A 24,183-nucleotide genomic window follows, 5' to 3' on the forward strand; every position below is an offset into this window, starting at 1 on the left:
ATCTGGTGTTTTTTTTATCGTATGGTAAACTACAAAGCGTAAATAATGAAGAATATAATGCGTATTAAGTTTATATGGGCTCTATCGTATGTTGACATTTGACAGTGGACAAAAAAGAGTAACATTCAGGTAGTCTCTTTTGTGTTGTATTTGTTCCGGGCTGCTTGCGCAACGTAAGCTGCGATTTCGCACAAAGCCATATAAATTGTTTACTAATTTACTATCGGAGTACACCTGGTGGTAAGATTTGAGATGCTTATCTCATGTGCTATCGCAATATGAAACCACTGCCTCTTTCTTTCCTTTGTTTTCTGGTATTGAGCTATCTGTATTGCTTGTTATGTTTGTATTGTTGTATCATCACTTTGTCTAAATACCGATTAAAAAAAGAACTAAAAAAAATATTTTAATTTTTTGTCTTTGTGAATTTGCTCGAAACGATCTTAAAATCATTACTTATAATGATTATCTCTTTTTTCTCTGTAATTTAAAAAGAGCTGATGTTTCAAACTGACCAGTAACAATGAAGGATTAATTCCTTTGTATTTTTGTATAACTTTTTTTTTATGTTTTTAGCAAAAACTAATAACTTCACGTGTAATCATTGCTGATAGAAATTGTTGGCATTACGTTATTCCAGTTGTATACAGAGCAGCTGTTTGTTGCATTCCTACCACATTAATGTCAATGCTTTTAATTGATTCTATGAATATGTGAAAAATAAATTAAACATAATTAATTTAAATTGGTTTAGTAGAAAGTATCTAATCATGGGCAATTGATGCGACTGGTTCTCGAAACTGCTGTGTCATAATTTGGTTGCAGCTTTACATTTCATAAATATAAAGAGAAAATCAAATTTATTGAATTTATTGAAATTTTACACTGTTTTGGCAGGATACTTTAGTTACGTATTTTAACATAAGCTGAGTGTTCAAAAAATAGGTATTAATAGCCTTAGTTATGATTTTTTTTTATGAATTTTGTATGTACAAAATTCATCAAAGTGTGAAAATATGAAATATGTTGGCAAAATTATTTATGGTTTAATAAATAAAAAACTAGCGGACCGACTGCTATAAATTAATTTTCATATAAAAACTATGCACATCTTTTTTAAATTACTTTATAAAGTGTCACAAACTTTATAATATTTAAAATAAATAAAGTCATCGAGGAAAAAGGCAAAGGCTCCTGGCTGAGTGCCGTTAAGCCTTTTCCGTAGACAATTATTTTTTTTTATTTATTTTAATGGCCGAGGTCTATGTTTTAAAAAAATCATGCCGCAGCTCTGTAATTAAAGAGGTAACAGAGCGTTTTGCGTAGAAACGGGAACGGGGAAAAATGCAACGCCGCATTTTTACCCCCGATTGTGACCCTCCGCACCCTTTCACCCCCGTGTGACTCATTCAACCTTTCTAGTTACACTGCCGCTTTGATACTACTAATTCTCACAATATTGTCGCTTTCGTCCGTTTTATTTAAAAAAAAAGTATTATTTATTTCATTACGTTGTAATTGTTTTTAAATTAAATTCCATTAAAAAAGAAAAGTTAAAGTAAAATTTCTTTGTTTAAATTTAATTACGATTGAAAAATTTATCGTTTTTAGTTACGTTTAAATAAATTATTATTTATTTATAAATTATTTTTATTTTATCTTTATTAAACTTTGCGTTTTTGAGAAAATGAAAAACATCGTATATTTTATTTTCTGTTTCCGTCGTTTCAATTGTTTACTAAAAATTAACTATCTGAAAAAATAACATCGAGAAGCGAACAAACTAATTGCTAATAATTCTAATTTAACCTTACCGTTGGTCGCCAAACAGCATAATGTCCGTTCTGAAATAAACCAGTTATCACTTACCTGCAACAAAAGTAAGAAACATTAAAAATTAATAATTACACAAAAATGTTAGTAATTCTTACAAAAATAATTTTTAATTTATCATTAAAAATGCTAATTTAGTCAATGATGAATTAAGATAATTGTGTTAAAACATTCTAGTCTAGTAGAACTAGCACGAAAAATCGATATCGATCGATAATCGAGATTTCCTTAGCGACCAGTTGTCTTTATAAACAACTAGCTTTTACCCGCGACTCCGTCTGCGCGGAATAAAAAATAGAAAAGGGGGTAAAAATTATCCTATGTCCGTTTCCTGGTTCTAAGCTACCTGCCCACCAATTTTCAGTCAAATCGATTCAGCGGTTCTTGAGTTATAAATAGTGTAACTAACACGACTTTCTTTTATATATATATATATATAGATTAAGACAAACACCTTTCGAATACGATTAAAATCGATATGAACCTACAAGTCGAATGTGAGCACATTATAATTTAGACCGATCTATGTAAGACATCACTAGATAAGAGGTACAATACGATAAATCCGTCGCGGGGGCAGATGTCAGTGCATGTGCTACTTCCTGACGGCAGCTGCGAGTGCGGGCCGCTCGTGTGGCGCGTGCCTACGGCTTGCGGAAAGCATTGACTGATGCGGGACCAATAGCTTATCGATAACCCAATATGTTGAGAAGTATACATCTGCTATACTTGATGGATTTAATAACTCTATGGCTTACATTCCTTAAAACGTCCATGCCATGATTTTTTTCATATAATATTGGGGAGCTGTCTGTTGCAAAGTCGGTGGCACTGAACGTTATTAGAACGACACTTTCTAGAAAATCTATATATCTAGTCGATAAATTAGTCTAGAACTGTTTATGATAATAATACGATGGTCCATCTTTATGTAAGTAAATAGTAATGTTTTGTAGAGTATATATAGAACTTTTATATTCTCTATTCTCTATTCTCTACCCCAACTCCTTTCACTATACCAACTCATAAATAAATCTAGCTATCTTCTTATTTCGATCTCCATTTTAAACTAGCGCTACGGCTCTTTAAATGTTCAGAGAGGTGACGTTAATATTTGAGACGGGGTGTGACTTCCGGGTGGAGTAACAAAAACCGGTTAAAAGAAAAGATATGTGTAAGTAGTATGAAAGTAGCGAAGCTCGACGTTATGTGTGAGTTAAATTGAATATCTGTAGAGATTCCATTTTTAAATTTTAAAAATACAACCGTTAATAAAAAGTGAATCCCTACGTTATCTACAATATGCTTTCATAAACTTTATCCTAAGTCATCTCTATGGTTAATAAAAGCAAAATAATGTATAAAATACGCTAACAAGTAAATTGCGAGCAACATAAGGTTTCAAAATTCTATGGTCGACCCATAGAACAGTCGTCTACCTGGATGCACCATAAAAAACAGGTCATCGAACCCGACGCAACAGCTGCTCCCATTCAAAATGGCTGCTTATGTCAAAAATTAATAAATGCAAGCATGTTATCATGGAATCGAATTGGGCTTTGAATGATTTAGTTCGCTCCATATGCATTAAAGTTCTCATTTTACTAATATTATTCTTTTTTATAAAGTAAAGATTGGAAGAGTTTTATTATTTTATAGTAAGGGCGGGCACCAATTCTCCAAAGGAAAGGATTTACGTTACTATACTTAAATGATGTTTGTTTGTAATTGCACAAATCAATACAATTCTTGTAATAAAGATATGATAGACACCGAAAAAAGTATATTGTGTATGATGTTTCACAAAATTTGAATTTCAATAATTGTAGTAACAGTCACTTTGTTTCTTACGATCCTATAAATGTATTTAAAAATTAACTATATTACCTACGTGTGATTATAGTCATATTTTATGCATAGCTACTCAAGCGAAAGTTGGTGACCTCAACACATGTTATACAAAATTACATAGCAACCATATCATATATTTAAAAAAATTAGGGGCAGATGCGTGCCTAACATATCACTTCCCGCTATCTCACTATTAATTTAAGTTCCGATGTGAATTAGCACATATTGTTTCGACACCTAATTTAATTGTCATTGTTTATTATGAACGTTAGATTTTCAAAATACGTAAAATTAATTAACTATCAACGTATTTGGATGTACCATTTTATTTAATTATGAAGTACTTACAGGGAACATAATTAAATTTTATTACTTTAATATACGAGTATATCGGAATACAAAAAAGACTAATTGAGTGTTCTATACCTCACAGCCTATCATAAATAAAAGGTTATTCTCTAATAAAGTTAGTACCTCCTCAAGGCAAAGACAACTTTCATTCTGCCACCACGTGTGTACGAGTCTTATTTCATACTGGCTGTCATCGGGTTCCCATGACTTTTTCAGTTGATAAAAAATTAAAAAAGTATTAAGGTATAAATCAAATAAAGGTGGTGCGTATAACGTTACAATGTTTGAGAGTGGCGCGGCCGCGGCGGAAGCTCGACTCCGTTCTGTTCGGAGACCGGAGCACAATCATAAATTATACTTTACAGTTCCCGCCGGCATTCGGTTACGTGCTACGAGCAGACGTCATAATGTCGATTACTTGATGATTTGTTAATTATAAAATAAGGCAAACATTTAAACTTAGACAGAAAGTAGCAACATTTTGCGACCGTCTTAACACAATCAGGCAACAGTGGACGACAAAAAAATCAAATACTAATAATAATTAAATTGAATACCGAACATTACTTATATTTATTAACTAAATGTGATTGTTGACATCATGATTTAGAAGCAAATATTCATGCGTCTAACCCCAGCAATATTTACGCTTTGTTTGCGATAAAAAGCTACTTATAACCTTTCAATGTCTTAATTGAAAATCCATTGTTTTTCACTCATCATCTCTCTTGGCTGGGGAATGCCATTCTAAAGATAATGATCCACACTGACTAGGAAAGAGACGTGTGTGGAAATAAAAGAAGTAATCAATCGGACGCCCTTTGAGCAAGTAATTAGTACTTTATCACTATTAAGGGCATTTCATTTACTTCAACTGCGTTCTGCGCACTCAATATCTCCCTTACCCCACATCGGCATATAAAAAAATTGCAATTACCTATCAGTTGGGTCACACAATAACCAACTTGGCTCCCTTGCCAGTGATCTTAGACCCATGCTTGCATCCCGCGGATTGAAACAAGGTAAAGTGCAAAGGGGAGATGTACCGCAGAACGCAGATCAGGTGATATTGGTCCATGCTTAAGGGGTATGAAGGCTTGAAACCGGGAGGTCGTTAGCCTTGCTTTGATTGTCCGATGAGTGATGCAATGAGTCACTTGTGTATGTAAATAAACGGGAAAATGTTATGCGGGGGAAAAATAATAACAAAACTTTTGTATACTAATATTATCCATAGGTTAACTAAACTATTGTTAATATATCTACGTAATGGAGTATATATGGATTTTAGTTATCGTTAAATAGGTATTAATTATTTAAACTCTCTGGTTCTAGCTAAATAAGTTAAGAGCTTGTCGGACTTTTAATAGCACGATTTAAAAGCGGAATGTCTGTTTTGAAAGAAACTTAGATCAATGTCCTCATTCTTAAGATAATCCCTTGAAAATTTTTATTTCAAATCACGCAGTTGAAGTATAAAAACAATCACGCATTGCGTCACTTCTCTTAGGCACTTAAAAGGTCGACATCATAGTTTCCTGTTTCCCCTTTACCTAGAAAATAGTTTATATATATCTTTATATACACCTTTTGCGTAATTGCAGCTGCATACAGGTCGAATTATATGTATGTATGTTTGTTTTCTCTCTTACTCTTAAATAGGTACACTAGGTTCAGTAGGTTATGCGTTCCTCCCCTTAGCTACGCCTTCTTCTATGTACGCACATTATATACAAAGCTGGGATATATACCTTGGAGCTATCTAGAGAAAACATGGAGATGGAGGATAAAATTTCCAAGAAAAACTCGAATAAAATTACTCTAGTTTTCAGTTACTTTTTTTTTCAAAACTTATTTATATATATTCACTATCCTTTACATTACGTCGAAAAATATTTTTGAATTCAATTATGTAAACAAACAATGCAAAGGTCAATATTTTCATAATCGAATGCGTATTTTGTTACCAGTTTGGTAAATAGCCACTAATTATTATTTTCCAGTTTCCATTCAAGAATATTTTGAGTATAAGAGTGAACTTTTTGACTTCTGGTCACTTCGTATTAAGACTACATATCCTTCAATAGACTTCTAAAGACGCTGATTTGCCTGAAGTAAAATTACTATCATTATCAAACGGTTAGTCACGCTTTGGTATCTATCATACTTTTACTACTAATATTGTAAATGTGAATATTTGTATGGATGGATGGTTTGAAGGTATCTCTAGAACGGCTCAACGAATCTCGATGAAATTTGGCATAGATGTAGAACATAGTCTGGAAGAACACATAGGCTACTAATTAAGTTTTTGTTTAATTCCGCGTTATTTATAAAAAAAATCAAGATTTTAAGCTGTCGACAGTTGGATCAAAATACAAACTCCTTTAAGTCTTTAAAATTTAGTATTGAATAAGACTAAAAATGTGAGTATACTTATTACCGAGAAGACAATGTGAGACAACTCGATTGAAACTCACTACAAAGTCGACCGACACGGTTTTCAAATCGCAGGTCAGCTAGCGCATTTGTAGGTTACCCGTGCAGTCGGCCCCTCGACCGGGGGAGCTGCGGGACGGTGAGGGGCGATGTGAGGCGACGGGACGAAACGCAAACGACTTAACAACTGGTTAATGTAAACGCTCCAACTCAGGTTAATCTGTTACACGATCAATCGAGGTGAAATACTCGGATGAGGTGTTATCTACTAGACACAATTAATACGAGTGACTTGAGTTACATTATAGCTGGACACGTTGTGAGTTACATGAGAACAGAATTAAATAAGATTTTGAAACGTTGTAATAATCCATTCCATTTGGAAAAAATCTTTTTAACATCAGTAGTTAAGCCACGATGAATATTTATAGTATATTTTTGAATGTTAACTGTACTTGCCATTGTAATTGTTATAAAAATATTCAAAAACTTTAGGGTGTTATAATTTTAATTGCATTAAACAACCTGTATACGTAACTAACTTGTACCAACGCGTATGTGATTACAGTTCTATGTACAAAAATAAAAACTCTCGTTTATGGTAACTCGATCTTAGTGACGGTAGGTAGGTATTCCAACGCGTGCAGAATTAGATCTCTCTGACGTGCGGGGTGTCGGCAGGGGTGTGTGCCGCGGGGTGACGCGGGGAGGGATGCTCGTGCTCAGACCCGGCGTGTCAGTAGGGAAGTCTCTAATGAACTGTATGAACTAGTGGATGCGTAGTTAAAACTACAGCGAATTATCTTTACTTATAGTATATCTTAATATATATAAATCTCGTGTCACAATGTTTGTCCTCAATGGACTCCTAAACCACTTAACCGATTATAATAAAATTCGCACACCATGTGCAGTTCGATCCAACTTGAGAGATAGGATAGTTTAAATCTCAAATTTAGTTTTTTTTTTAACTGCGCGCGGACGGAGTCGCTGGCGACAGCTAGTAGAATTATATAATTAAATGCGAGTTTGCATTGTCTACATAACATGTATATATTGTTATCTAATTTTTTCAGGGAGATTGAAAGAGATGAAAAATAAATGTCAGTTTTTTGGCGCACGTGTTTTGGTAACTGGTTACTTATGATATTGTTTGACTTTATTATGATTATTGTATGGAAGAAACTTTTAGGTGTTTTTGCTAAAATAATGCAATTTTATTTCTTAAACTGATATGGTTTTGACTTTGTCATAAAAACTTTTGAACTAGTATATTATTTTTACTGTCAGAGATAAAAACAAGTTTATTTTACGTTCTAATATACGAAGGAAAAATCAATATAGAATATTTTTTGCGTAAAGTTAATATAATACCTACATCATTTGAAGAAAATACATGTTAAAAGCTCTCCGTGTCTTATTGGAGTAGTTGGAGCGAGAAGGGCGGGAGAACAAGCTTATGCGTGGCCGCGCGCGATTTTACCACCACATTGAACATTTATATGCATCGCTTACGCACACTGATGTACCGATAGAGCAAGCTATTTCAAAACACTGTCTCTATCATATTGTTTTTTGAATTTAGAATGTTGAATTAAAGGATTTCGAAGTTGCCAGTAAGTACGCAAATTAATATTCGAAAACTGTTTTTTTTTATATGAAAATCAATAAAATTAAAACTAAATAAAAAAACCTACTGTACTGTGGACTGTTCAGATATTAAGGAATATCTTTTCCACTAAAAAACACTTGTATAATATAAATAAATTGTAGTTGAATTGACATTTTGTTACTGCGATTTGTATTTTACACATGTTACTTAAATAAATTAAATTTTTAATATAATCTTTAATAACGAAGCCATAAATTATAACAGCAATAGAAGTCCACATTTCAAAAACCCGATTTTATAGTGCAGTATAATAAGCGAAACGCACTTTCGTGTCGAATGCATAGTAAGGGGTGCAGCAACGCACCCCTCACGCACTTACACGCATACATACGCAACGTGCACATATACACTGCGTTACCGACACGCCATTGGCTGAGATCGACGCACACACGCACACCACACAACTGGTATATATAACTAGGTTGTATGAATTAGTTGCGTGCATTGGGGTAGTCTTCGCTAGGAAAAAGTATTGATTTGTTGCTGCGTTGCTTAGTTTTGTGGAGCTATCGTGCGTCCGATGAGTCGAGAGTAATTGCCTACCGATAAACAAATTATTTAAACGCCAATCAACTAACACTTAGCATTCATTTTTCATACGTATAAATATGCCTTACATACTACTACACTTTTTAATTATATTTTGGTATAAGTCGTTGAATTTTACACTCATATGAAATTATTAAAGCCCTACATTGAGGTGAACTTTTTCAAAATATTGAATTTCTTATCCTTATATATTGTTCAATTTGTACTAAGTAATAGTTTATGTATAACTAGCTGTCGCCCGCGACTCCGTATGCGCAGGATTAAAAGAAACATAATAAGTAGTCTATGTGTTCTTCCAGACTATTATCTACATCTATGCCATTTTTCATCAAGATTCGTTGAGCCGTTCTGGAGATACCTTCAAATAAAAATCCAAACATTCGCATTTATAATATTAGTAAAATTGCTATGTAGTTTTTTTTTAATTAATATTTTAAGAAATATCATTTAACAAAACATAAGCACGATTTTAACTGTTTTTCTTTTTCGTAATTCTTATAAAATACAATTGTTAAACACAAATACACTTCAAAAGCAGATCTTTTTTATTACATATCGAATTTCATACTGACAAAAAAAATAATTAAATTAAATTTGTCAGAAGAAACATATACTCTTACACATTAATCCTTTACAAATGTAGTTCTACTCGATCTGGTTCCATAGAGTCCGAAATAAAAGAGACTTCAGTTCACAAACCGGTTGCAACCAACGGCTGGCTTTGTTAAATTAATACAGCTTTAACTTGATTAAAAATATTATTGTAAATAACAATAATTTCTTTTGAAACGCAATTTGAAAAATGTACAATAAAATATTTATTCCATTTACAAATGATAAACTAGTTTCATTTATACCGCGATGTATTTTAAAACTAAAAGATTCAAAAATAATGAATCTGGTATCATTTTTGAGAAATCAACAGTTAGCAACCGAAGTTTATTAGACAAACCAACTAAAAAGAAGGTTTAATTTTAAATTAAGAATGTTATTATATACTTTAATTTTTTTTTAATTAACAGGTTTTGATAGAGCCAGTTGTTTTAGCCCAAATTAGCATCACAATGTTAACTTTTTTTAAGAATTCAAATAGTAAATTGTATTAACAAAAGGATATATCATTAAAACATAGATCTTTAAGTTTTAGACAATTTCAATTTTCTCTAATCTTAATGTTCTAAGTATGTTTAATTTATCCAGAAAGTTTACACTGCTTTAAAGTATATTTATTGTTTCGCGATGAATAGACACGCAAACTCATTGTCTTCACGACAGCAAAATAAATTACACAAACAAATTGAAAATAACAAAGAAAATTCATTTAAATAACTTACAATGAAAATTATTAATTTTATAAAGAAGCAAAACGTTTTGACCAAAAGCAAAACAAAAACAAAAAACTGTAAAACTTTGAAACTTTTTTAAAAACAATAATTAATTAAAATTTTTTGGTCCTAACTTAACTATCTATTAGAACTAAGTGGTATAGATTGAGACCACATACTTCAAAACTAATTCACTTGAATATCGTTAAAAGTCGAGTTATATTCCTAAAAATATAATAAAAAGCAAACAATGTTACTGTCCGTTAACAATTAAAAAAGATTCGAACAAAAAAGAAGAAAAAGCTATTACGCAAGCGAGCTCCTGTCACACGTAATAGTCCGGCGCAAGATGCATCATTAACAAGTCGATCCGTCCTGGCCACATCAGCTGATAGCACAAAAAGCTTCACCTAACATCTGCCGGCCTGAATCACCGGCCCTTGGCTCGTGCCCGCTCGGAAAAAAAAAACGACCCCAAAGTGTAAACTCACGCCGACCGTTATAATCGTGCTGATGTGGGTGGACTCACGTGGCAAAGCGCATCGTCATTTTAAATCGGCTCGTACAGTGATTGGTTAATTAGTTTTTTTAACAAGTAAATAAAGTCACATGAGAAATTTACAAACTATTCGTTTTTTTAATTATTCTTATGTATAGTTTTCATCACTTTTCGGTACAATAAAATGTTTAATGAAAAATAACTAATACGGAAAAAGTTGGGAAAACTACAAACAAAAATATTCAAATTATAAAAGCTTAGAAATTGATTAATGTAATTTTGGTATACATTTAATTCCGATAACATTTCGTGTAAATGTCATATCTTGAAATAGAGCACAAATTAAATTAGTTTTCTTTCCAAATATCAGCCATTACTTTGATTACGCGTAATTTCAAAATAAGCTAGCTCTTAAGACTGACATCTAAATAAAAGTGTTTTTTTCTGTTATGATACAAAGTGGTCGTAAATTGTAATGCCCTATTGTTTCGTAAACTAAGCTCGTAAATATATTAAATCTAGACATTTAATAGTCGTAACATCATCTTAAGTAGTTTTCGAAAGAAATATAGAATTACTAAATTATAATAAATACAGATTAATTTTGAGAACTGACACATTTCTGTGCCATTTACTCGAGATAAAAAAAAAACTTCGATCACAGAAAACGTATGAATCTGCGAAACAAAAAAGCTTAATCTTAGCTTTACAAAGTTTTCCCAGTAATATTTAGTATTGTACTATTTGTAAGGATGGTTGTTAATTTATTCTTTTGGCGAGACAATTTTTGTTTTTATAACTACAAATTTTATTAATGGACAGAATGAATTAGATTTGTAGATGACGATACTGTGGATTATAATTTAGTTCTACAAATAAAGGTAATGGTAAACAATTATAATGATAAAATTTGGGACAATTTAATTTTGAGATTAAGTAGTATATTTCGGAAATAATACAATGTTTTATTAGTCAGACGTTTTTGATGTCTGTATTGAATTTATATAAGCAGAGCAAATGATTTTACTAGTTATAATTGTGTGGATGCCACTTGTATCAATTTTACTTTATATTGTCAGAAGAGAGAAATTATTATAGTAAACATTTTCTGAGCCTAACGTGTCTTGCTTAATAAGGTACTAAGTAAAATTATTTATTAAAACATGAATCTCTTACAATTATGATTGTTAGTTTAAGTAATAAAAGAAGAGCCAGAAAATAATGTATTGGTTTATATCTCTTTCAAATTCAATAAAGCTGAAAGAATATCACTTCAAGAATCCAGGTGTATTTTACGATAAGACATCAATCAAGTATCAAAAAAACACCTTTTAAGTCAACAATAGATACAATCGGTCTACGATAAAAGACCTAGAGGTGTAGTTTGACAGCGCGCCAGGATTGGAGCACGGCGTTGCGCGGGCGGTGCGCGGGCGCAGCTGTTGGGCACATTGCGCGCGACGCGTGCGCACACCGGAGATAATATGGTCGACATATGAACCGTACGTTATAAATAATGCCTCCATAATGTTGAACTTTTTCATGTAAACGAAAAAAAAAGCTCAAACGACAGCGGAAATCCGTAATCTAGATTTTTTTTTATCTTCCTACACTAATTTTTATCACTAGGGTCGTGATAAGAGCATGCAAATGGAAAGGTGATGATAAACTTTACTATTTTTAATTAAAAACAAATAATAACTAAAGAGATGTTGATTTCTTATTTTACATGTTTTCTAACAATTTGTTAATTTTAGGACCTACTTGATCTTGCTGTATGAGCTGAGGATAATAATTGCTGTTGTAGATAATGATTTAGAACGCAGAAGGCAGACTGGTTTACGTTTTAAATAAGTAGAGTTAATTTAGAGTAGTTAGTTACCTACTTTCTTTATTGAAGTTCATATAAATTTGCTCTATATTTTTGATTTCCAAGAAGCCAAAGAAGAAGAAATTATAAAAACTATTAAGAAACGAAAGTTAGAGTATCTTGGGCATATACTGCGAGGGCCGAAGTACGATCTACTAAAAATCATTATACAGGGAAAGATACAAGGAAAAAGAAGTCCAGGTAGGAGAAGAAAATCTTGGCTGAAAAATCTGCGCCAATGGTACAACAAAAGTACGCGTTCTAAATTTCGAGCTGCTGTGTCCAGAGTTCAAGTTGCCATGATGATCGCCAACCTTCGTTAGGAGATGGCACCAAAAGAAGAAAGAAGAAGCCAAAATCTTAGCGTTTTAAAATGTACACTTAGCGAAGGGAAAGTCATGGCGGCCATTCTACAAATTATTTCAACAGTTGCTGTCGCCTGCTACTCCGTCCTCCCGGAATTAAAAAAAAACTTAATTAGTAGCCTATGTGTTCAGACTATGTTCAACATCCATGCTAAATTTAATCGGGATCTGTTGAGCCGTTCTGGAGATACCTTTTAACAAACATCCATCCATCGATACATGTAAACTTTCACATTTATAATATTATTAGGATAATAAGATTGAAGCGAATAAATCAAGAGCTCTAACAGATTGTATGAGATTGCTAAGTAGCTTTTAAATAAAGGTGATTCCAGAACAAGGGATGGTGCCTCCCCCATTCCTCCCTGGCGGGAAGCTTCACGGTGGTTGTTTTAAAACTAATTTGCTAAGTTACTTTGCAGTCCTTAACTTATAATCGTAAATTAAGTCAAGTATTTTCTCGGTAGAAGTTTTTCTGCTCGAGGCCTGGGTTTTCGGGACTAATTATCTTTTATAAGGTTTTATTATATTTTCTTTGGCCTATTATTGTTTTAAAACTATCGTTTCAATAACTTTTATTAATTTCACTAATAACACAAGAAATGACTTTCCTGAATTCTAGATACGCGATCAAGTAATTAAAATAAAGCTAATGAAGGTAAGAATCCCGTCTTTTGAAAACTCTATGTTAGTAAAAAGAACTAAAATTTAAAATTATAATTTTAAAATGAATCAATTGCTCTTTAAATGATAGATTAGGTCTTTTTTCTGTTATTGCGATCCTTAGATACATTAAAAACTTTGTAAAACTAAAGAAAGTTAGTGCACTTATCGATAGCTATGTGGAATATCATAAATATTATTTGTAACAAAATCATAAATTGTAATATTCGAATAATCTCGTGGAATTTTTTTGCTAACGTAAAACGTTTTCACTTTGTGAGTATCGATCTCATTATAGCTGAGAATGTTCTCAATTTCACAAATTCGTCTGATTATCGACAAAAAAATGTATCCCAAATTTTCTCTCTCAATTTCACAACAATTTTTGGCTCATCTTCACAAGTCATTATACTTTTCAAAATTTCCACTGGAAAAATACAAAGTTATAAAATCAATGTTAACATTTTCGTTTCACAGGCTATTAAATCCAGGCTATAATGTTCTTATTACTATTTTATGGTAATATGTTGTCCTTTGTTTTGAATTTCGATCTGTATAAATCGCCTTTGTTTTCCTTTAAGCAATTAAGACATTAATAAAATGTATATTTCCATTATAGCTTAGCCAGAAAATAATAAAAAACATAATCTAGAATGAATTTTGATTCCTTCGTCTATAATTCGTAAATGCGAAAGTTTAGTTGGATGGCTATATGGATGGATGTTTGTTAGAAGGTATCTTTGGAACGGCTTAACGGATCCTGATGAAATTTGTCTGTAAGAACACATAGGCTGTTTATAAGATTTTTTTATACAGTGCGAACGTAGTCGCGGGTGACAGCTATATGAAATATCGGACAAAGGCAACACATGTCATGGTGACGAGCGCAAATGTAAATATGTAGGTGTTTTGTTTCAAAACATTGACCAGTTCCGTATCTTTATGAATATTTATTATCTATACATAATAAATTTCCTTATCAACATAATTATAGTAGAAATAGGTAACTGAAAAAGTAATCATTAAAAGAAGCTTCTATTTATTGTAATAGAAAATCTAAGCTCCTTTAGATCACAAACACTGACTTTCTTATTCAGCGGCACGTAAACGTATTACTTCCGCGGCCATTTTACAGAGCTGCGGAACACCGACACGACAAGATGGCGGTAATTTATGTAGACGAATAAATTAATGCAAACGAAGTCCTATAAATATGTCATACAAACTGCATGACTCACTTCAAATCAAGACAATTAATTTTTCCAAACATTTTTTTTATTTTTTTTTTATTGATTACTACTGACAGAATCCTACCCCTATTAGAAGTTCTGCATAGTATATATGTTCGAGATAGATGACTAATTTACACAGCTATAGTCTGAAAGGCATAAATATATTGTGTAATCTAAAATTCATATATATTATATATATATACTAAAATGACAATTATAGTGCTTACTATCCTGCCCTCTTCCTTTTGGAGAGTGGTACAGGCACCTAATGATCTTCCATGCATATCTATCAGTTGTCAGTCAATATTAATGTTATTTACCTTTTTCTCGGTGAGTTTCTCGCATCTTCTCTGCTTGCAGATTTGGTGGGACTTATCGTTGCGACAGGGAGCGCAGTCGCCGCAGTTGTCTTTGCGCTGACAGCCGATGCACTCGCCGCAACGTTTCCGCTTCTTCTTTGTCTGCGACGGGAAATACTACAATAATGTCATTTCATGTTTCATTGAAATACAATTGATTCTGTCTCGACTCCGCTGCTTTTAATTAGTTTAAACGTAAAAAAATTAAGTCATTTAAAAATAGTATAAAAGAATATAACCACATATTTCAACAGGACATTAATTTCATTGGCCAAAGAACTATTATAGTATTTACAAATTATGTTGAATAACTTAATTTATGTTTTTGTTTAGTATCCCTTAGTAATAAAATATCATACTAGAATATCTCTTTGAACCAAGTTGTTGCTGTTCTTTTTAATTTTTGATGTATTCATTTGTTTTATAAACATTAATTTTTTTTCCACGATACTTTATGTATAATATGAAACACCGAGCAATGTCAAAAATGTCGCAAGGAGCAGCTGTTCTGTATAAAAATATAGAAAGCGATAAAATTGTTATGTAACAAACATGTGTAATAACAATCTTATTTACTTAAACTAAAACGTCAATAGTGTTGTGCATATGCTTTTTCCTGTATTTTATTATAGTTTGAACTAAACGCATAAAACTGTGCTTCAGTGCAAACATTTTCGCAAAAAGAGAACTATTGGTGTTGTTTTCAACTTCAGTAGTTTTTATGAAACGTTCCAGGTGCAAGAAAATCATATTAGTATAAATCATTTTTTAATTTTTCTCAGTCTGTCTATCTGTCCATAAGTCTTTTACTGTAAGGTAGCTTAGGTGTGCGGGAGTAACTTAGGCTAAATATTTTTTATTCCGTGCTGACGAAATCGCGAGCTAGCATTCTATAACCACAATCGCAATTTCTTCTATACAATGTTAACAAACGGTTGAGCGACTTTTGTTCGAGTATTCGAAGTCCCTTCATACAGGAATTCAAAGCGGGTACGCTCAGTATCTGAGTGGGATCTTCGCGTGTCCGGTCGCTTCGGGACTCGTTCCCATTAAATGCAAAGAATGTTATTGCAAAGCGGGCCGAATTTGGCGCATTCTGCGAACCTTGTTAATAAGCCGTCTGGGTCATGCGTCCGTATCCAACTGAAACGATAGCGCTAAATTGATGGCTTCATTTTTACGACTACGTATCTATATCATACGATCTATATTTTATTATTTAATATATTATAGATTTTGTAATACGGGCACTAGTTTTATATAACCACTTTCTAATTAATTTGTAATATTGTTGTATTAACACAAACTATAATTTGAAAGTCATATGACTCTGTGATAATTTTAATTCTCAATTGGATTTAAATTTTAAAAAAACTAATTTAAAACACGGAAAAAAATGAGTTAAAATATTAATAAAATACAATATAAACAGAACGCATAAAGTTGCCTTTAGAAAATTGTTTTAACCCAGAACAAAGTTAAAACTTTTAGTTACGGTATACATTTTCGTTAGGCGCATTTATAACATAGAATTAATCCGTAACCGTAAAAAAACACAACAGCTGTGATACGATGTGTATCGCCGCCATTTTGGCGCAATTTCATTCGTGTCCGCCTCGGCTATCTTCGCATGTAATCGGAATCAGTCGATTGTATAGAGTAGACAAACAGCTGACGCGTGTAAAAAAAGTATTATGACTCGTTTTAATGTTAGATGATAAAAACTTTATTCAACTACTAGCTGTCGCCTGCGATTCCGTTCGCGCGGAATTAAAATTGAACCTTTATTAGTAGCTTATATGTTCTTCCAGACTATGCTCTACATCTATGCCAAATTTCATCAAGATCCGTTAAGCCGTTCCGGAGATACCTTCAAACAAACATCCATCCAAATATTCACATTTATAATATTAGTAAGAAGTAAGATTGATAAGTTTATTTGTATATGGTTAAATGGATTTACCATCATAACGGCTCAAAAAATGTAGGCCAAATTGACTTCATAACAAAAGACATGCTATACTTGCTAAGTTGATAATAATTTTCTAAATAGAGTTTGTGAGAAACATTTAACGAAATATTGAATGTTAGGGTTTACTACGGTAACTACATTAATGTAATTTTTTTGTAAATACTAACAGTTTGATGAAGCTACTGTTAAAAACATACAGACGACTTGAGAATCTCCTTCTTTTTGATGTCGGTTAAAAAAAGAAACGAGAGCCGACAGATAGAATCTTAAATGTATTTCGTTGATGTTCAAAATATATTCCAGATAACTGATTATTATCGACTGAAAAAAGATTATTTTAGTGTTGTTTAATAAATATAGAAAAATGAATTAACAACAATTTCTTTACTTGGTAGTTAGCGGTTATTTTTTATTCTTCCAGCTCCATACATTTGGGTAATAAATCACCAAAAATTTTGTCGCCTCTTCCGCTTTCCCTGTTTTGTTCTTTGTTCTAGGAAACTTTCGCAATGGATTTTCCCGGTTTGACTCATTCGTATAATGAGTTGATAACTTACGAATTGTGAGTAACAAGTTAAACGAATTTAATATCTAATACCCATTGATAAAGTCGAAAATATTATGTTGTGTAAATGTAGTTAGAAAGAAAAATGGTACATCACGATTAATGTATGATTGTATATTTGTAGGATGAGCTTTTATGAGTTGAGAAGATTAACAAGAAAACTACGTTGCCAAGATTTTTTCATTCGATCATTATAGTATCATTAGAATGAGTATAAGAACTAAAATAAATAAATAAATAAAATTAATGATAACAGAGTAGCTATAAGCTGAATTTTCGTATAATCTTTCTTGACCTCTGAACACAGAACTAATTAGATTGTTACATAAACATCCCTTACGGTTTGTTTTTAAATCCATGAATACTACACTATGACGTAATCATTATTTTTTTAAATCTTTCTTGAAAATATAAAGGCTGATTATTTTAGACTTAAGTATGTTACGTAATCAAGTCAAAACGTAATAATTTGCCACCCTTAACAAGCTTGTTTTGACGCCCTTGTACTGAGTCCCCTCGCAATTATAGATGACTTTGGAATTTTTAATTCGACATTGAAAATATTTTTATTACGTTTCTAATACGTTAGTTTATTCAAAGACAATCTCGAATTTTCCGTGCTCTGTCATCTTTAGAGTAAAGATAGTTCGTAGATGATCTAAATCTATGTAGTGCTTTTTGGTAACAAATGCCTAGAATATATTTAACAAAGGCTCAAGTACTCATTCTTATATTATCCTGTCAAACTAACATATACAGTTTAATTCAAAAGATAACGGTTTTGTTTTTAGTTAAATTGCAATATTGCGATTAGCTTTTGCGTGCGACTAACAAGCTTCATGATAAGATCTTTATTATGTTATATACACTGTATTTTATAATGTATAACAATCGGTACAAAGCTTCGTAATGGTACAGTGGACAAGCACCCTTATTTGTGCACTAAAATTTATATCCAGCCGAGTACTGTTGTATTATACTTATTTTTGCTCAGTTATTATAAATAGATACACATTTATTTAATAATAGTGTTTGCATAGACTATTTAAAAAGTACCATTTACATACGTATTGTTGTTGATATATTTAAATTGTTATTTATTAATTTACACGAATGTTTAATGTATTATTTTTCTAACTTCATCTTAAGTTCAGTTTAATAATGTGTATTTAGAGGTCATAATATTTAATACGACTATGAGAGTGATGACAAATTTAAAACAACAACAAGATAGCTTACACAATAATTATACTTTAGAATATATGATAATGTGCTACAAAAGCTACTTAAACGCAGCTGCTAAAATAATCCTACTATATAAATAACTTTATAAGTATTCATCGAATGAAATAACACATGATAATGTACTGTTAAATACTTAGTCCTATAATTATTGTAACCAGTATAGTGGATAGTTCTAACATCTAAAATTACAAACAAACCGTTCCGTAAACATAATTGGTTGCCACAGAAGCAGCTGCACGACAAAGGTGTTTGCTGTTAGACCGGGAAACAGCAGGATATACTGACATTTATTACGTAAAGAATGCTCGATCTTTCAGACTAGTTACATCATTTTTTTAATCAATTCGAATTGCAAATATGATGCGAATTATCAGGACATATCTTTAGTAACTGCAACTGCTGACTAATAAATCAGTTATCCATATGTGAAAGAGAAGTAGTACTTATAATATATTTGGTTTTTTAAAGAGTTATGTTGAATATCTTCTTAGCTATAAAACTCAAACTAGGCAGCGCTTCAAAACTGCCGCCTAATTGCACCAGCCGTTAAATTTGAATGAAACTCATAAAATTTTCTAAGCAGGACACGCGTAAATCGCCCGACTTTAATTTGTATTTTAAATGGGAGAGGAAGTTAATTTATTGGCGGAGCAAGCGAATCGGCTAACTATTAAATTTATTGCCACGAAGACAGAGTTCGGCCATTTTGCAACTCGAGGGCTCGGAAATAAAAACCACTCCACGAATAATAAAAGGTGGAATCACTGAGAAAGTTTCTTACTTGTCTTTCTCGGGATCTCACGAATATTCCACTTCCACTGTCGACGGATAAAATTTAGGAAATTTTCATATATTTTCTTGAATATTCTGTCATGATTGTCGTATCCCTAGCGACTTTAGCGTGAAAAATACATCAAACGGTAACAAAGAGAGATATCATTATTTAATAATCAATTATTTAAATCGAAAATTAACTTGAGCGGAGTCGAGACTTTAGGTCAAGACATAGAGGAAATCTAAATATTTCTGCGTTAAATAATTAAAAGATAATTCTTTAAAAGGAGTTTACAGAGTGTTTTCCTTATGTCTTGACTTTATGAAACAAGCAAATAGAAGAGAAGCTCACCTGTTTTTCACTGGAAATATCGTCAAGCTCCATGGGCCCAGTGTTCATGGGCGGCGCTCCATGCATAGGTGACTTGAAGCCAGCCGTGGAGGACACGGCTGCCACTTGTCCACTGCTCTCCGAACCCACCTCCATGTTGGACCCATCCGACTCTGAACTGTTGGCGCGCATTTTCCGTCTCTCTTTCTTTCGGAAATCTGACCTCGTCGGAGACGACGCGCTTCCAAAACCGTTTGACTTCTTATCGTACCCATTGTCCAGTAACATTGGGTTCTGGAAATTGCTGTGATGTAGTCCATTTGGCGTGTATTTGTCTTGTAGCGACTTCATATCAAACGGTTCGTTTTTCAGAACATGGACCACTGTTGGGCTTTGGATATTCTGTATGAGGCTACCGTTTTGATGGAGGAGTGTTCCATTTTGGTGAAGAATTCCATTTTGAGTAGGAAAAGCGTTTATCGTAGCGATATTAGGTTGATACAGCTGTATATGTCTGTCGTCAATGTAAGTCTGCCCCGCCGGCGCCAGCTCTCTCGCCTGCAGTGGTGCCGGTACTATCGGATAGCTTCTAGCGTTCACGGCTGTCAGCGTATGGAATGTGGTTGCGTTCACCGGCGATAACGTAGTCAGAGTCGTGGAAAGAGGCGTGACCTGCGCCAACGTGGTGAGATGCGCCGGAGACGACGGCGTCGTGAGCTGCGTGAGCTGGGTTAACTGACTAGGACTCGCGCTGGGCGTGGGGCTCGCCGTTACCGGTACCGGAGTGACGCTCGGCAGTCCCGTCTCCGGTATCACGGTCGTCTCTGGAAATGTCTGGAACTGACTCTGGAAGGACGGCAGCTTGTTGGGTATGGGCTGCAACGTCACCGATTGGTAGTCGAGGGGCGACGAGAATCCCGCGCGTAGTATCGCGTCTTTCGAGTTGACGGTAATGGGCATCGACTCCCACGGCCGATACTGCGGCTGACTGGCGATGACGGAGACGGTATCGCCAGTGCGCTCGTAGTACTCCCAGGCGGGGTCCAGCAGCCGGCCGTCTGCGGTTAATATCCTCTGCTCGTTGTCCGCCATGTCGCCGAACGTCGAGAAAGGCGGCAAATGCGCGCTATCCGCGCCCGCCTCGCTCCGGAGCGCTTCGCTCATGACGTGTTCGCTCGGCGAGACCTCATCGCGTCACTTTTTCGCGTGCCAAAACAGTAACACATACAAAAATAAGCTCTACACTAAGTCTATGTTGTACTGAACGATCGGAACTATGATGGAACTTGATAATTTGTACTTTCTGGCTTCAGTTCACTCTAACTCTAAATAGCACTTAAGTTACGACTATACGGCACACCGGTTTACACTACCCTAATCACAATATCTTCGTTTGCTCACTATGAAATAAATAGTATAAAAAGTCCTTTACATACAGCTTAAATAATATGAGTCTTAAAGTTACGGGCTTATAAAATCTTTGGCTGACTTCTTTTTAGAAAATGCTCGAGGAATCGGTTCGTTTGCTCGTTAACTATCGATAAAATACTTTGTGCACTCGTTTAACGATTTCTCTATTATTTTGGAACGTTTAAATACTGGTCGTTGATATCTCTTCTATATATTTTTTTCGTTAGAAGGCTTCTTTTTATTGTAAATACCGAATAATTCAGACTTAAATTAATTTGTACTGTTTTGGAGTTAGCGTATACTTTGAGTTTCTTCTTTACTTTTAACTTTTAAAAGGTTTTAAAAAATAGTGCTTATATAATTTTTGAAACGAAAGATATGACTGGAGGCTTTGGTTTGAGGAATTCGTGTGTTTTGGTTGAGTTGTCTGCTTGTGCGGTGCGTCGTGGTGCGTTGCGGTCCGTTGTGTAGAGCGGCGCGTGGGCGACGGACCCGGTCCTGCTATCCGTGCGCCCGCCACGAATCTGCCAACAACACAATATCATATTAGTTACACATTAAAAAAAACTCACCCCATTCTCACGCATTCTAATAATAAATTTATAATTTCGAATATTAAAGTTACAAAATATATATATTATCTAATAATCGTATATTTTTGTATAAACCTTTACAAAAACATAGGTAAGATTACGATATATTGCCAAGCGGTATCAATAACAACACAAGGTTCATGACCTAATTATTGTAATGTAGGAAGAACTGGTTAAAAATAAGGCCGCAAAGGGAACGTGTGGGGATATTTGTAAAGTTACACTTTGGTTACGGGGTCCGAGTTATTTAGTGCTAGAGGGGCGCACGCGCGCTCCCTTGTTTTCGATCTCTCGCTAATCGATAATGGGATTTGCGTCACTTGCCAACTCTCTTCTATTTATTTTTATTCGTATAAAATAGACAGTTAAATATTTTGTGCTCATCAAATATTTGACATCAGCTCAGAATTTTTACAACGTTAACAATAGCAATTTTTTAAAATATATATGAAGTTAAAATAAAAATAAATATCAAAGAACATCTCGTGTGCACTACCTAGCTACTTAATTATTTTACGTACCTCTTTCAAATATTTTTTTCATTTTAATATTTTAATCTTTTCATGATTTTTATCCTTTGAATATTACGAAAGAAGAAGGTCTGTAAACTTATTACTATGTAAGGTTGTAAATAATATTTGTTTTGGGCGGTAATGCGGCGACGGCGATGGCCTCGGAAACAGTTCGGCGTCACGTGGCGCTGTATATAAGCTTGTAAACAAACTATTTATAGAAAGGGTACGTTCATAGTAACGCTACGCTCTATTTCGGAGTCTCTATTTTAAGGGAAACTATTTTCGTGATGTTTCAATTCAAAACTATTTCGCGCGTCTTTTTAATGTACGCGACTATTTTTAATCGACTTGTAAAGGAAAATTTTTTGTGACCATTCAGCCAATTAAACTTTTTCAAACAAAATGTGATAGATATCAACATGTTTTCAATTACTGTTTCAGCAATGAGTACTTAAGGGTTAACATTTTTTTTGATAACGAATGCTTTTATCACATTACATATTTATAACAAGATCCAAAACGCAATTAATACTTTATGAATAATTTCCATGACAAGGTGATTTTATGGGACTGTTTGCTAAATTATTCTGATATAGTATACTCGTATATCCACATAACATAAATATGTACAATTAAGCATGAACTATTACGTCATAGTGATCGCTTCACAAAAGTGCGATCAAAACGCTCCGACTAGTAATCACCGGGCGAAACTCTTTGTAAATGCGCACAAAGAGCGTTCCCCGAAAAAAAAAAGATTAAAAAGCCCACTGCTACTCTGGTGGCCAGATCTTGCTAACAAATTTAAGGACACAGATAGTTTTTATGATAATATCTTTAACTTTTAACCGAAGGAATTATTTTTGTTATAATTTGTTAATGACTTGAAATTCTCAACCTATTTTAAGATTTTTAAAAGCTCAATTAGTATATTTTATTTTATTAGAACCTTAAGCTTTTTAGAAATGTTGTTAAAACCGGACTATTGCATTATTTTCTGCTCAGCCTAGTCGGAACGGCACGCAAGTTGAAATGACGCGTGTGTGCGCGTCGTCATTCGGCGGTCCGTGTGCTCGCGGGCTCAAGGATTCGTCTGCAAGGATGTGTGCTGTCTGCAGCGCTGTGTGCGCTGTGTGCGAGCAACGCGATACTATCTGGGTCTCGGTTGTCAAGGGCAACCGTACAACCGCTGCAGCGAAAGCGTTGCGCTTGAAGCGGCTCGCTTTAATTCTACGGCTTATTTTTAGAGACGGATGTTGTCGCTTTTTTGTGCGGCGCAGCGTTGCAGCGGGAATGTTTAGTTCACGCTCGGGAATCCTTGAAACTTATAAAAGCTGAACTTGAATATTGCACTGTAATGTTTTCAGTTTATGTTGTGAAGCCGCACGGTTCGAAAACATTTGTTTACGAATTGTGATCGGTATACATATATACATGGGTGTATATGGTCATACAATAATAAATATGATCAGAGATTTTTTTTTTATACATGATAAACATATTTAAAATAAAATTATTTTTTTGTAGGAGCGTATATTGAGAAACGTGAATAGAAAGTACAACTAAAAATTACAATGACATTAAGAATGTGTTCTTTTTTCTACATTTTAAACTCTTCTTTTTTCTTAATGCCATTTCACCAAAAATATGTAAAAGCTTCTTGAACAGTTTGATAAGTCATTTTAACAAATGAAGCCCTTTTAGGTGTAATAAAATTTAGAGGTAAACAACAAAAAGGGAGGTAAAAGTAGCGCATGTTATTTCCTGGAA

General features: G+C 33.6%; 1 protein-coding gene across 1 annotated transcript; it reads right to left on the reverse strand.

Annotated features, from left to right (window-relative positions):
- Positions 1-14,780: 14,780 nt before the first annotated feature.
- Positions 14,781-21,552, reverse strand: LOC106710980 (DNA N6-methyl adenine demethylase). The gene is made up of 3 exons (XM_045678387.1): positions 19,917-21,552; positions 14,970-15,110; positions 14,781-14,795 (listed from the first exon to the last, which is right to left on the reverse strand). Exons 1-3 carry the CDS (start codon positions 21,057-21,059, stop codon positions 14,781-14,783), a joined length of 1,299 nt encoding a protein of 432 aa, XP_045534343.1. The 5' UTR covers positions 21,060-21,552.
- Positions 21,553-24,183: the final 2,631 nt, after the last annotated feature.

The sequence above is a fragment of the Papilio machaon genome, chromosome 6 (assembly GCF_912999745.1).
Source record: "Papilio machaon chromosome 6, ilPapMach1.1, whole genome shotgun sequence".
NCBI lineage: Eukaryota > Metazoa > Arthropoda > Insecta > Lepidoptera > Papilionidae > Papilio > Papilio machaon.

Bases quoted from the DNA above. Each gene is read 5' to 3' on its own strand.
- LOC106710980 (XM_045678387.1), bottom strand. From the start codon at position 21,059: ATGAGCGAAGCGCTCCGGAGCGAGGCGGGCGCGGATAGCGCGCATTTG. The intron at 15,111-19,916 runs GTGAGCTTCTCT...TTCCCGTCGCAG, and splicing joins ATATTTCCAGTGAAAAACAG to ACAAAGAAGAAGCGGAAACG.